Source organism: Pan troglodytes, chromosome 12 (assembly GCF_028858775.2).
Source record: "Pan troglodytes isolate AG18354 chromosome 12, NHGRI_mPanTro3-v2.0_pri, whole genome shotgun sequence".
Lineage (NCBI taxonomy): Eukaryota > Metazoa > Chordata > Mammalia > Primates > Hominidae > Pan > Pan troglodytes.
The window spans coordinates 10844577-10859120 of NC_072410.2; the positions used below are offsets into that span (position 1 = coordinate 10844577).

At 40.3% G+C, this 14544-nt stretch overlaps 1 protein-coding gene and 1 long non-coding RNA gene across 16 annotated transcripts in view; one reads left to right on the top strand and one right to left on the bottom strand.

The window, feature by feature from the left end:
* The window catches only part of RGPD8 (RANBP2 like and GRIP domain containing 8), a 59055-nt gene extending 51785 nt beyond the window's left edge, over nucleotides 1-7270 (top strand). For 6 of the 14 annotated variants that reach the window (XM_054678167.1, XM_063789414.1, XM_063789420.1 and 3 more), the window contains one exon: nucleotides 4049-7270. In XM_054678167.1, coding sequence (XP_054534142.1) covers nucleotides 4049-4083 — 35 coding nt within the window. In that variant the 3' untranslated portion in view covers nucleotides 4084-7270. Of the gene's footprint in view, nucleotides 1-1806; nucleotides 3135-4048 lie in introns of those variants that run through there. The other 8 variants (XM_024354483.3, XM_063789417.1, XM_024354485.3 and 5 more) reach the window with 3 other exon arrangements.
* On the bottom strand, nucleotides 1945-13479 carry LOC129143195 (uncharacterized). 2 transcript variants are annotated; one of them, XR_008546346.1, is made up of 3 exons: nucleotides 13413-13479; nucleotides 8408-8487; nucleotides 1945-2053 (listed from the first exon to the last, which is right to left on the bottom strand). It is a non-coding gene; the product is annotated as an uncharacterized LOC129143195 (long non-coding RNA). The 2 variants fall into 2 exon arrangements; XR_008546347.2 differs by lacking the exon at nucleotides 13413-13479 and adding an exon at nucleotides 12461-12644.
* Between the last annotated feature and the right edge of the window lie 1065 nt (nucleotides 13480-14544).

Consider the following 14544-nt stretch of genomic DNA (forward strand, 5'->3'; position numbering starts at 1 on the left):
TTCATTCAGGTTGCTACCTATTAGTGGATGGTGAAATTAATTTGGTGGATCACATTCAGAATTTTTTTTTTTAATCAAAAGAATACAAGCTGGGCTCAGTGACTCACACCTGTAAGCCCAACAGTTTGGGAAGACCAGGCAGGAGGATTGCTTGAGAACAGGAGTTCAGAATCAGCCTGGGCAACATGGCGAGACCCTATGTCTACAAAAATTTTAAAATATGCCAGATCTGGTGGCATGTGCCCATAGTCCTAGCTACTCGGGAGGCTAAGGCAGCAGGATTGTTTGTTATAAGGAGTTTGAGGCTGCAGTCAAACTTCTGGTCGAAATCCTGGTCACGCCACTGCATTTCAGCCTGGGCAACAGAGTAAAACCCCATCTTTAAAAAAATATTAAGAAATAAAAATAATATGTGAAACATTAGAATATGTTGAATCTGGTAAGGATAAGCAATTATTTCTTGAAACTCTACATATATACATGAGTGTTGGTAAATACCTGACTGTATCATCAGCTCTAGATATAAAATGTTTATGATGTTGGCTGTGAGTTAATGAGGAATAGTTTTCCTTTCTGTGGGTTTGGGTGTATTTGGGAAACATTAGCTTAGGGGGTAAAGTAGGTTACCCAACTCTGAAAAGCAGCATCAAAATCTTTATAATAAACACATATTAGGGGCCCAACTTAAATTTCAAGCAGATGTCATGAGCTGCTCAGAGTAGCGTGTTACAACTCTGTGTTATAAGGTAAAATGACTTAGAGTGTAGCAGTAGTCCCCAAACAATGTCAAATAGACAGTGGTAAGTATAGATTGCTCTTCTCCTTGCATCCCAAATGTTAATTCACCCTGCCCCCACACGCATTAAAACTCAGCATATTTCACAAATTGAGTGTTTCATTTCTATTTGAGATAGACTTATGGTAAGTCAGCTTTGCTCCCCAAATAAGTTAGCCATATAGTACTTCTATATGCAAAATTTGAATCTCAATTTTACTACTCAAGCCGGAAGTAAAAGTCATTTTTCTATATCTTCTTTGCTCCCAGACTGGGTTACAGTTTACAGATCTGAATATTGTCACTTGTACACCATACATACACAGAGGTCTAAAACTCTCTACAAGTAAATAAAGAAAAAAAGCCCAGCAACCCAATAGGAAAATAGGCCAAGCCTGTTATAGGCTTTTTGATCATCTCCAGACTGGCAGGAAGAGAATGCATACTCACACTGTAAGTGCCTGATTTGATTTGCAGAGGATATAGAACCTTATCAGAAAACAGCCTTCCAAGGCAAGAGCAAATGCACCCTATCTAAGCACAGCTTTTCTCCAATTCTTATTTACCTAAGGAGATGAATAGCTGCCAGGAACATTGTTTGCACAAGGGCAGGAGCCTGCCAGATCTGAGAACACAGCAAAATTTTTATTTTGTCAAAAATCTTATATTCAGCTTACGCCATTCATTTCAGGTGAACATACAACAGTCTGCATTTCAGTTTAGGGAGATGTTTACAGTCGTCTGGTTCTCTTTATTCTTGGGAACAAGGTTACCTCACTTGGAACACATAACCAGTGCCAAGTTGTCCATCCCTAAGCAATATCGCTTCCTCCTACTTTCTAGAAGTTCTTCAGATTGTGGAAGACAGACTTCTCAGAATTCTTTGCCCTCATTCCCTCCTCCAGAAATGCATACCTTTGTATAATCCCTTCCCCTTGAGAGCCAGTAGGCTAACCTAATGAGTTATTTTTAACCAGTAGAATACAGCAAGAATGATAGATTACAAGAGATTGTGGCTTCTATCTTGCTAGCGGACTCTCTCTGTCTTCTCTGCTTGCACACTTTGTTGAAGCAAGCTACCATCCCAGAGGCAAGGAACACAGGCCATCAGTTTAGCAGCCTTGAGGAACTAAATTCTTCCAACTACCACATAAGTTTGGAAGTAGATTCTTCTCCAGTCCAGCCTTCAGATGAGACCCCAGCCATGCCAACATCTTGATTGCAGCCCTGTGAGAGACCTTGAAATAGAACCATTTCTGATCTCCTGACCCACAGAAACTGTGAAATAAATATGTGTTAAGGTACTAAGTTTGTAGTAATTTGTTACGCAGCAGATTGTAAATAACACGCAGATAAAACCAGACAGAACAGAAAAATAAAATGGCTTTAACTCTAGAAAGTTTCCCCATGTAAAATTTTGAAAATGCTACTCTGCCTAAGGTCAAACTGTCATACATATATATGTATGAAAACACAGAAAGGTGTCTGGAAGGGTAATACCAAATTAAATCTTTATCCAAGAGGAATGAAAACCAGTATTCACACAAAAACCTATGCACAAACCTTGTGAATATATTAAAAACCAGTGAATTATGCACTTTAAAAAGGTGAATTATGTGGTATATGAATTACATCTCCAAAACATTTAATTAAAAACCTGTACACAATTATTCATAGAAACTTTCTTTAAAATTGCTAAAAACGAGGAAGATCTCAGTTATCCTTCAACTGGCAAATGAATAAACAAACTGGTACAGCCATGCAATTGAATACTGCTCAGCAATAAAAAAGAATGCACTGCCAGTTCAGCAACATGGATAATTCTCAAATGCATTATGCCAGTTGACAGAGGTCAGACTCAAAATACTGTGTACAGTGTGATTCTACTTATATGACACTCTGAAAAAAGCAGAACTATAAGGACAGAAAACAGGTTAGTGGTTGCCAAGGAGTGGGAGAAGCAGCCAGGGAGAACTTTGAGGAGGTAAAAATGTGCCAGGCCTTGGTCGGTGGTGGTACATAACTGTGCATTTGTCAAGACTCAGTGCTATATGCTGAAAAGGGCAGGTTTTACTATAAGTAAGTTGTACCTCAATAAACATGATTTTTAAATGATTAAAACTTTGGTTTTTGTTTGTTTTGGTTTAGTTTTAAGGTTTATTAAAGCAATCCAGCTATGAAAATTATGCAGAAATGGTTATCTACAAACAATCTTACCAGCACATAAGAAATTCTTCCTCTATTCTGAAATACCATCTTCTCACAATATACTTTGATGTTATGAATCAATGTCTGTTCTTGAACATTATTTCTTGTCTTTCTCTATTAAACAATTCCAAAATAAAATTTCCAGCACAACTAAATATTGTTGACGATAAGAGGATTATAAATCTATTGGTTTTAGATTCTAAGTTGTATATAAGCTTCTGTTTTAAAAGAATTTTTTTTTAAATCCTCTTATCGTCAAAAATATTTAGTTGTGCTGGAAATTTTATTTTGGAATTGTTTAATAGAGAAAGACAATAAATAATGTTCAAGAACAGACATTGATTCATAACATCAAAGTATATTGTGAGAAGATGGTATTTCAGAATAGAGGAAGAATTTCTTATGTGATGGTAAGATTGTAGATAATCATTTCTGCATAATTTTCATAGCTGGATTGCTTTAATAAAGCCATTTAAAGGTTAAGTTCTAGATTGCTTCATGTTGCTTATCAATGTTTTAAAGCTAAAATAGAAAATTAGCTGTTAAGTTGGCTCAACCGGAAATTCAGTATATCCTTTAAAAAGAGAAATTTAGTAAGCAATGTGTCTAAAGAATGACATATGGTTGGGTACAGTGGCTCGTGACTGCAATCCCAACACTGTGAGGCTGAAGTGGGAGGATCACTTGAGCCCAGGAATTTGAGACCAGCCTGGAAAACAGACCTGCATCTCTACAAAAAAACAAAAAATTACCCAGGCATGGTGGTACACACCTTGTGGTCCCAGTTGCTTGGGAGGCTGAGGTGGGAGAACCACTTGAGCCTGGGAGATCAAGGCTGCATTGAAGTCTCATCACGCCACTGCACTCAAGCCTGGGTGACAGAGCAAGACCCTATCTCAAAAAAAAAAAAAAAAACCCCCCCCCCCCCACCAAAAAAGGCATGTGATCAGTAAAAAAGACATTATTTGCTTATATTGTAGAGTGGTTCTAAAATATAGATTTTACATTGAGAAATTTTAATACTCTCTTTTTTCTTTTTTTTTTTCTTTGTTTTACTTTCCAAAGATGAGGAAGAAAATGCTTCCCGTTATTCTGGATGAGCATCCTATCTTCGTAGTTGGTTTGGACTTCCGATAGGTTGATGGAAGGAATACTGTTATTAACCAAATAGAATCTGTTTACAAAAATGGTTCGTGTGTGTTACCATCATTCTTTTGTCAAAAAGTGTGTATATATGTTTGCATTTACATATACTTGTACATCTGTATGACAGATGTATTTTAAAAGTTTCAACTCGAAGTAAAAATACAACAGCTTGAAGTGTTGATACCAGGCCACAGCCCTCTAACTCATGTGATCTCCCATGCATGCTGCCAGAATAAAACCACCAGGAATGAATTCACTCCCCACTTCTCTGGAACCTCAGAACCCGCCCATTTCTCAGCAGTACTGTGAATTTTGAAGTTAAACTAAATTTTGGTACCATACCAACTGGAATTTAGGCTTTAAAAATAATGTTTCAAGGCCAGGTGTGGTGATTCATGCCTGAAATCCCACTACTTTGGGAGGCTGAGGCTGGAGAATTGCTTGAGGCTGGTGAGCTGTGATTGTACCACTGCACTCCAGCTCGGGGAACAGAGCGAGACCTTGTGTCTAAAAATAATAATAGTAATAAAAATAACGTTTTATGACTATTTATTGCAGGGTCAGATTTACAGATTGTTATAAATTGTTGAGAAACTTTTGTGATTAGAATATGAAGGAAAAAGCTTTGTTGGTAAAAGTGACATGTTAAGGGGCTATGAAGTAAATATGCTGCAGTTAATTATGCTAAGTTAAAATACAGTTTAGTTATTTGCTTTAAAATAAACTCTTCTTTTTTTCTTTATACTATCTCAAAACTCATTATGTTGTCAGAGCCCTAGAGCTGGCTAGTGTAACACTGACTATGAATAGGTGGGCCCACCACTTCAGTTGAGGTGATTTCATGGTGTCTTTCCAGGCTCTTGGTATGGTGTCACTGCATGCAAGCCATGAATCTGTTTTGAGAATCCTCTCCATTTTCCCAAATAAAAACCTATCCCAACAGTGACTATATCACTCAGCATTGGATCTAAATATAAAACTGGTGCTTTCAGTGTTTTTGGCAGATAGTGTTCCATAAGCTTTCCATCAGAAGGGATTTTAGACACCTTAGAGGTCCGTGCTACATCTTCACAGTTCCTCCGAATAACCTTAGGTGGTAGTGTTACTTGCCTTTGACACCTGTGCATATGTTTTAATGACTAGATCCAAACTGTGTTGTTCTTAAATCAAAAATTGGATAATTTTTAATATTTATGTATTAATCACACAGTATGCTCTCTGAAGTTCTCTTAAGCCTTCAGTTTATACTCTTAATTTTCTTTCTGAGCTGGGGAACTGACTTTGCACTTTGGTTACACAGAACATTGGTTTCCAATTTAGTTTAACTGAAATTTGCTGCTGATATGTTGAGTTTGTTCTTTAAAAAATATCTCATATATCTCGTCTTTCCTCCTTAGAAGAACAGACCTAACTAGCGAATGTATGAATGAAAATGCATCTATTTCAGAGCCGACATGAAGAGTTTAGTTTTTTTACTTTATAAACTGTGAATATGAGTATGCCAGCTGCATACGATGTAACTAATCATATTTAAATATATTTCACTTTGACTTTAGACCTTTTGAAGTCTGTATAAACTTGTTTTGAAATACAGTCTCCACTTATGAATGTCATAACAAAATACTTTTTTGCATGATAAAAAATTACTTTGATTACAAAAGGCATATTCTTTCATGGTTTCTGCAATGAGAGGAAGTGTAGTGATTATTTTAATATTTCTATTAAATATGTTTAACTGTATATTTTTATGGCTGCTCTTTTATGTTACCCACTGTCTCTTTGGGGTTGTTAATTGGTTTCTGAAAGGGAACTTCAAACTCCTTTACTACTGGCCTTCCATGGTTGGTCCCTATTAGGTTGTTGAGAGAACGTCGACCAACTCTTTGATACCCGCCAGGTAGGCCGTAGTACCTGCCATGTCTGATACCCTGCATCCAGCTAAAACCAGAAACAGCGCTGGGCCTCCCTGTGGACAAGACATTGATTTGACCAGAAGCAGATGTCTGGCTAAGGCTGCCAACCAAAGGGTGGCCTTAGATGAAGGGCTTTGTTCAGTTAGGGGCAGAGGTCATTAATTTTTTTTTTTTTTTTTTTGAGACAGAGTCTTGCTCTGTCGCCCAGGCTGGAGTGCAATGGCATGATCTCGGCTCACTGCAAGCTCTGCCTCCCAGGTTCACGCCATTCTCCTGCCTCAGCCTCCTAAGTAGCTGGGACTACAGGCGCCCGCCACCATGCCCGGCTAATTTTTTGTATTTTTAGTAGAGACGGGGTTTCACCGTGTTAGCCTGGATGGTCTCGATCTCCTGGAGGTAATTGATTTCTTTGGATGTTTGGACTAGGAGATGGGGAGAGACAGAGCAGAAAGAGAAACACAGATGCCACAAGGAGGAACAGAGCTGACCCTGGATAGGACTGGACACAGCAGCCAGACCAAGAGAGGCATCTAGTGAGAAGCAGCTCTTCAGCCCTGGGCCTGGTGCACACATCACTCCTTGGTTTCTAAGAACCAAATTTGGCCCAGCACAGTGGCTCATGCCTGTAATCCCAGCACCTTGGGAGGCCAAAGCGGGTAGATCATGAGGTCAAGAGATCAAGACCATCCTGGCCAACATGGTGAAACCCCGTCTCTACTAAAAACACACAAAAAATCAGCTGGGCATGGTGGCATGCACCTGTAGTCCTAGCTACTTGGGAGGCTGAGGCAGGAGAATCACTTGAACCCAGGTGGCAGAGTCCAGTGAGCTGAGATCACACTACTGCACTCCAGCCTGGTGACAGAGTGAGACTCTGTCAAAAAAATAAAATAAAGCCAAATTCATACAGTCCCTGAGGAGTGGGAACTGATGCACATCTCTTGTATACAAGAAGCTATGCTTGTGCTCTGAACCGTGTAAGATTGAGAATTGTATTCTTTTAAAGAAAGTTCGGCAGAACTGTAACTGAATTACTAACAAGGCACTGAGAAGGCATACCGTACTTTGTATTCTTTTTAAAGTCCCTGTTAGGTGGTGATGTAGCTGGAAGTGTATAGTATTGAGGATGTAAAGTTTCCCCTAAAAAATTTTTGGTATTTGGCGAATGGCATAACACATCAAAAAATTGGTTGTATCATATGATTAAATTGCAATGTGATGATTTCAACTTGGTGGAAGACTTCTACTTTGTCTTGGTATGTGAAAATCCCCTTTGCTTCAAACTTAATACACACCAAGGAAAACAACCTGATACAATTTTGCAAGTGTCTTTGAGCTAATGGTTTTTCATGGGTTTTAAAAAGCATTGGGTTATTTATGTATAATTATGTAGAAAGAAAATATTTGTTCCATTCAAGATACGGTTACACGAAAAGGCATCTAGTTGTGACCTTCAAATTATTACTTATATACCTATAGAAAATTCCTATAAATAGGCTGGGCGCGATGGCTCACACCTGTAATCCCGGCACTTATGGAGGCCAGGGTGGGCAGATCACCTGAGGTCAGGAGTCCAAGACCAGCCTGGCCAATATGGTGAAAACTTGTCTCTACGAAAAATACAAAAATTAGCCAGGCATGTTGGCCTATGCCTGTAGTCCCAGCTACTCAGCAGGCTGAGGTAGGAGAATCGCTTGAACTCGGGAGGGGAGGCTGCAGTGAGCCAAGATCACACACCACTGCACTCCCGCCTGGGCAACAAAGTGAGACCCCCATCTCAAATAAGGAAAGAAAATTCCTATGAAGAAACACTATACCTCTGAGTTTCAATAATAGAGATGATTAACCCAGTTTCCCTGCAAGGATGTGCTCACTGTGAACAGATGTAGTGGTTACCACTCCAGATGTCTGCCTAGCATTTGAGACAACAGTCTCTGTCACCCCTGCCTCTCTCTGGGAACTTCTGCCCCACCACCATACAGAGGGGCAGTAGGCCCAGCCATAATCAACTGAAACAGACACAGAGTTATGACCTGAGCCTAGGCAATTAGGTTTTCTCAGGAATATGGATCTGGGACTAAAGAACTCAGCATCTTCCTGTGACTGGAATTGTAGCATGTAAGTACAGAAGCTTTGGAGTGCCCAGAAAGAGCAGAGAAAGCCAGCCAAGAGAGTGCCAGGTTTAAGTTGACATAAGAGGTCAACAAAATCGTGAAGTGAGTGTTCTGGGGACCTGAGAGTCAAGGGACTGGATTCTGTACAATGTCTCTGCATCATCATAGTAAACTTCCTACACATGCTTTGAAAGTAAATATCAGATAATTTGGAGCACAGTATAATGGTAAAGTATAAACTGTGAACTTACACAAGGACACCACAATTTCCGCCTCACTGACGAATAACTTGGGGCATGTTCTTGACTGCTCTGAGCCCCCATTTCTTTATCTGTAAAAAGGAAATAAATTACATAGTTGTGAGTTATTGGATGACATAATAAAACCCAGCACAGAGGGCTGGATGCAGTGGCTCACACCTGTAATCCCAGCCTTTGGGAGGCCAAGGTGGGCGTATCACAAGGTCAGGAGATCGGGACCATCCTGGCTAACACGGTGAAACCCCATCTCTACTAAAAATACAAAAAATCAGCCAGGCATGGTGGCGGGTGCCTGTAGTCCCAGCTACTTGGTAGGCTGAGGCAGAAGAATGGCTTGAACCCAGGAGGCGGAGCTTGCAATGAGCCGAGATTGCACCACTGCACTCCAGCCTGGGTGACAGAGCAAGACCCCATCTCAAAAAAAAAAAAAAAAAAAAAAAAAAAAAAAAAAAAAACAGCACAGAGTAGGCATGCCAGCATTCTCTCACTTCTCAGCCTGCAAAAAGATTTACCAATTTACCTCATTTTCTTCTGTTCCTTGTTCTGACCTCAGTGCATGACCCATAGCACCAAGCGTTACTGTCGTTTATGAGTGAACAATTGTGTTAATAAGGAAATAAATTGAATGTTTTCCAGCATTTTGACCTTATTTTTTAAAACTTTCTACCTCCCAGAGCTGGGAAGAGATTCCAGATTTCCAGACTTAGTCCAGAGTCATGACTAATGCTGGACTTCGTCTATAGCTCTTATTGAAATGCCAGAAAACATTTTTTGCCCCCAAAACTATTAACTGATAAATTTATAGCATCAAACTGCATTTTTTAAAGGAGGCTTTTTGTTTTTTCTTTTTTGAGAGAGAGAGAGAGTCTTGCTCTGTCGCCCAGGCTGGAGTGCCTTGGCATAGTCTCAGTTCTCTGCAATCTCTGCCTCCCGGTCTCAGGTGATTCTCCTGCCTCAGCCTCCCAAGTAGCTGGGACTACAGGTGTGCACCACCACATCCGGCTAATTTTTGTTTGTTTTTGGTAGAGACGAGGTTTTGCCATGTTACCTAGGCTGATCTTGAACTCCTGGACTCAAGTGATCCACCCACCTCGGCCTCCCAAAGTGCTGAGATTTCAGGTGTGAGCCACCACACCTGGCCAAAAGAGACCTTTTTTTTTTTTTCTTTTGAGACGAGTGTCGCTCTGTCGCCAGGCTGGAGTACATGGTGCCACATGGTGGCATGGTCTCAGCTCACTGCAACCTCCACCTCCTGGGTTCAAGCGATTCTCCTGCCTCAGCCTCCCGAGTAGCTGGGACTATAGGCACGCGCCACCACGCCCAGCTAATTTTTTGTATTTTTAGTACAGATGGAGTTTCACTGTGTTAGCCAGGATGGTCTCGATCTCCTGACCTCGTGATCTGCCCACCTTTGCCTCCCAAAGTGCTGGGATTACAGGCATGAACCACCGCGCCCAGCCCATGCCCGGCTAATTTTTTTTTTTTTTTTTTTTTGGATTTTAGTAGAGACAAGGTTTCACCATGTTGCCCAGGCTGGTCTTGAACTCCTGAGTGCAGGCAATCCGCCCACCTCACCCTCCCAAAGTGCTAGGATTACAGGTATTTGGTTTTTTGTTTGGTTTTCAAGCAACCTTTCTAAATTTTGCTATGCTCACTCTTTCTTCACATGTTGGTACTGGCTAGATACAGATTTTGCTTTCCTATTGGAGACTCTTTTGAGAGCTGGCTATCCCCTCTTCCTCTGTTTCTTTTTTCTCTTCCCTACTTTCAAGTTTCTTGCTCTTTTTCTTACCCCATAAGTTACCAGAAATTCATACCCCCTTGAGAGGGCTTTTTGTTTGAACTTCAGTCTTTAGTTTCATCAACTTTTCTAAGGAAATTGATCTGTTAATGAAAGTTGGCTTGCTTGACTTCAGAATATCTGTATTATTCGGTGGTGTGTTTTTCTGGTTGCTTTGTTTGAGCATAGTGTAAATATCACCCATTGCATAGCTTTGGCAGTGACATAAATCTAGCAGCCTAAGATCGAGAAAAGCTAGAAGTCTCACCACAGATTGTATTTCAGTGAAAGGGATTCTTTTTAACTGCTTATAAAATTAAAGAAAACCTATAAACATGGAAAACAATTATTAAACCCACCATATGCTCATACTGATATTAAATGGTGTGCCAGATTCTAGAAAGAGTTACCTTTTGGTAAGAGCACTGCTTGTTAACTATAGTTGATTGCTTTAGATGTCTAGTGTGTACACAAAAGCATGAATTTTATTCCTTATAACCAAAGTAGAAACCTACTCTGAGCAATTTGACAAAAGGTTTACATTATTTATTTTAGTGTAGTTTAAGATTACAGTAAGATACAATTCCCAAAGAGTGAAATATAAGGCTGGGCGTGGTGGATCACGCCTGTAATCCTAACACTTTGGGAGGCTGAGGTGGGTGGATCACCTGAGGTCAGGAGTTCGAGACCAGCCTGGCCAACATGACAAAACCCCGTATCTACTAAAAATACAACAATTAGCCAGACGTGGTGGTGCGCACCTGTAATCCCAACTACTAGGGAAGCTGAGGCAGGAGAATCACTTGAACCTGCTGGGGCAGAGGCTGGAGTGAGCTGAGATCATGCCATTGCACTCCAGCCTGGGCACACTCTCAAAAAAAAAAAAAAAGTGCAATATAACTTTTCACAAAATATGGAACTGTGGTAGTCTAGAACAATGTCTCAATATACCTCCTACACTAAGTATAATAGTAAATATCTGTATTTGGTGGCATAATATGTTCTTAGTATAAACCAAAAACACATGCTGAGCATTGGACATTGTCCAATGTTTAATTCATATGATTCATTCTGAGTTTCTGACTGAGATCATTCTTTCAGACTATGTGTATTTCTCCTGGGATCCATAAAATATGCAGCCCTAACATGATTTTATTTTTGTTTCCTTTCCTGGAAAAGGAGAAATCATTCAGATCAGCTTTCATATTGCCTTACAGACGATGACTTCAATATAGTTTGAAAGGGACCCCTTTGTTCTAGAACTGCTCTAACACAGTAGCCACTAGCCACATGTGGCTATTGAAAGATTGAAATGTGGTTATTCCAAATCAGGATGTACAGTAAATATAAAATACACACCAGATTTTACATGAAAAAAGTAATGTGAAATATATCACTAGTAGTTTTTATAGTGATTACATGTTGAAATTTTAACATTGTGAACATATTAGTTTAAATAAAATGTATTGTGAAAATTAATTTCACGTTTCTATTTACTTTTGATAAAAGTACTACTAGAGGCTGGGTGTGGTGGCTCACTCCTGTAATCCCAGCACTTTGGGAGGCTGAGGTGGGAGGATCACGAGGTCAGGAGACCGAGACCATCCTGGCTAACACGGTGAAACCCCGTCTCTACTAAAAACACAAAAAATTAGCCAGGAGTGGTGGCAGGCGCCTGTAGTCCCAGCTACTAGGGAGGCTGAGGCAGGAGAATGGCGCGAACCCGGGAGGCGGAGCTTGCAGTGAGCTGAGATCGTGCCACTGCACTCCAGCCTGGGCTTCAGAGCGAGAATCCGTCTCCGAAAAAGAAACACTACTAGCACATTTTTAAATTACTTGTAGTGATCTCATTTGTAACACATTACATTTCAATCGTATACTGCTTTTCTAAAGAGTCACTGCTAAGCCCTGAAATTAACTCCAAATACCTCCCTGGGATACAGTGCCAAGGCAGGGGCTTCCTTGAACTTCAACCTCTAAAAGTAAGCAAGGATTGAGAAATATCTTCTGCTTTGAAAAATATTCACTCCCCAACCCTAATACATCAATTAAATATTATTTGGGGGCTAACTAAGCTCCTATTTTAAAATGTAAATTGAAGAAATTAGGCCAGAGTCATTCCCATCTTAGTGCCAATCATATAATCAGATAATTAGATTGCTATTTCCCTAAAGCCTGTTTAGTTTTTTTGTTTGCTGGTTTTGTTGTTGTTGGGTTTTTAAATTTGTTTTTGTTGTTGTTGTTGTTTTGAGATGGATACTCACTGTGTCACCCAGGCTAGAGTGCAGCGGCATGATCTCTGCTCATTGCAACCTCCAACTCCTGGGTTCAAGCGATTCTCCTGCCTCAGCCTCCTGAGTAGCTGGGACTATAGGTGCATGCCACCATGCCCGTCTAATTTTTTTGTTTTTTGGGGGGTTTTTTTGGTTTTTTTGTTTGTTTTGAGACAGTCTCGCTGTTTCCCAGGCTGGAGTGCAGTGGCACGATCTCGGCTTACTGCAGCCTCCACTTCCAAGGTTCAAGCAATTCTCCTGCCTCAGCCTCCCAAGTAGCTGGGACTACAGGTGCATGCCATTATGCCTGGCTAATTTTTTGTATTTTTAGCAGAGATGGGGTTTTGCCATGTTGGCCAAACTGGTCTCAAACTTCTGGCCTCAGGTGATCCAGCTGTCTCAGATCAAAGTGCTGGGATTCCAGGCATGAGCCACCACTCACAGCTCGCTTAGGCCTTCTGCCAAAACAAATTAGCTCTTAGAGAACCACAGGATTCCTCTTGTAATGTATTACAAACTAAAGTCTTACCTACTCTTGAAGAGTAGAAAACATGAAAAAGTTCTGTGTTAGCCCTTAGAATAATTAAAAATTCATAAGCTCTGAAATAAATACAGGTAATAAAATTATTGCATATGACAAAACAAAAGTTTACATTGGCGTTTGTAAACTCTGCATGAAAACCACGTTTCTCACTACTAGAAAAAGAAAAAAAGTTATAAATAAGCCAAGAATTCCATGAATCCTGTGGTGCCAAATATATGTTAACTACAAGGAATAACAGTGACCTTACACTGGAAACACCTTAACCATGGGCCAAGGTTAAAGATATAACAGCATTCTCACACCCCTTGCACAGCTACCCCCAATGTTAACATAACTGTTAATAAATTATCAAAACTAAGAAATTAGTCTTGGTATAGTATCACTAACTAAACTCCAGACCTCAGTCAGGTTTTCCCAGTCTTTCCTTCAGTGTCCTTCCTCTGTTTCAGGATTCAATCCATGATCCTTGACACTTGGTACTTTGTCAGATGTCCTGCTATATGGGTTTGTTTGATGTTTTCCCATGATTAGGGATAGACACTGCAAGACTCAGAGCTACTTTACAAAGAAGCCTCTAGGGAGCTCCCCAGAGAAGACAGGGGAGACAACACAAGGACACTAGAGGAAATTTTAGCCTCTGACATCCATGACTATATAGCAAAGAGTAAACAAAGCCTAACTCCTAGCCAGAGAAACACAAAATCTCATACTAAAGCCTTACTTAACTCAGTTCCTTTCACCCAGTACATTATATACAGCCTCAAACAAAAAATTACAAAGCATACTAAAAGACAAGAAACCCCACACTTTGAAGAGACAGAGCAAGCATCAGAACCAGACTCAGATATGAAAGAAATATTGGAAGTGTCCAACCAGGAATTTAAAATAACTAAGATTAATATGCTAGGGGCTCTAATGTAAAAACAGCATAACATGCAAGAACAGATGGGTAATGTAAGCAAAGAGATAAAAACACTAAGAAGAAATAAAAATGAAATACTAGAAATAAAAAACACCATAACAGAAATGAAGAATGCCTTTGACGGGTTCATCAAAAGAATGGATATGGCCAATGAAAGAATCAGTGAGCTCGAAGAGATGTCAATAGATACTTCAAAAGCTGACACACAGTGAGAAAAAAGAATGAAAAAGAAAAAAACAGATGAAGAGTCAAGAACTGCGAGACAATTACAAAAGGTGGAACACAGAGACTTTTTGGAAATACCAGAAAGAGAAGAAAAAGAGAAAGAAAGCCGGGCGTGGTGGCTTACGCCTATAATCCCCACACTTTGGGAGGCTGAGGCGGGCAGATCACAAGGTCAGGAGATCGAGACCATCCTGGCTAACACGGTGAAACCCTTTCTCTACTAAAAATACAAAAAATTAGCAGGGCGTGGTGGCAGGCGCCTGTAGTCCCAGCTACTCAGGAGACTGAGGCAGGAGAATGGCATGAATCTGGGAGGAGGAGCTTGCAGTGAGCTGAGATCATGCCACTGCACTCCAGCCTGGGCAACAGAGCAAGACTCTGTCT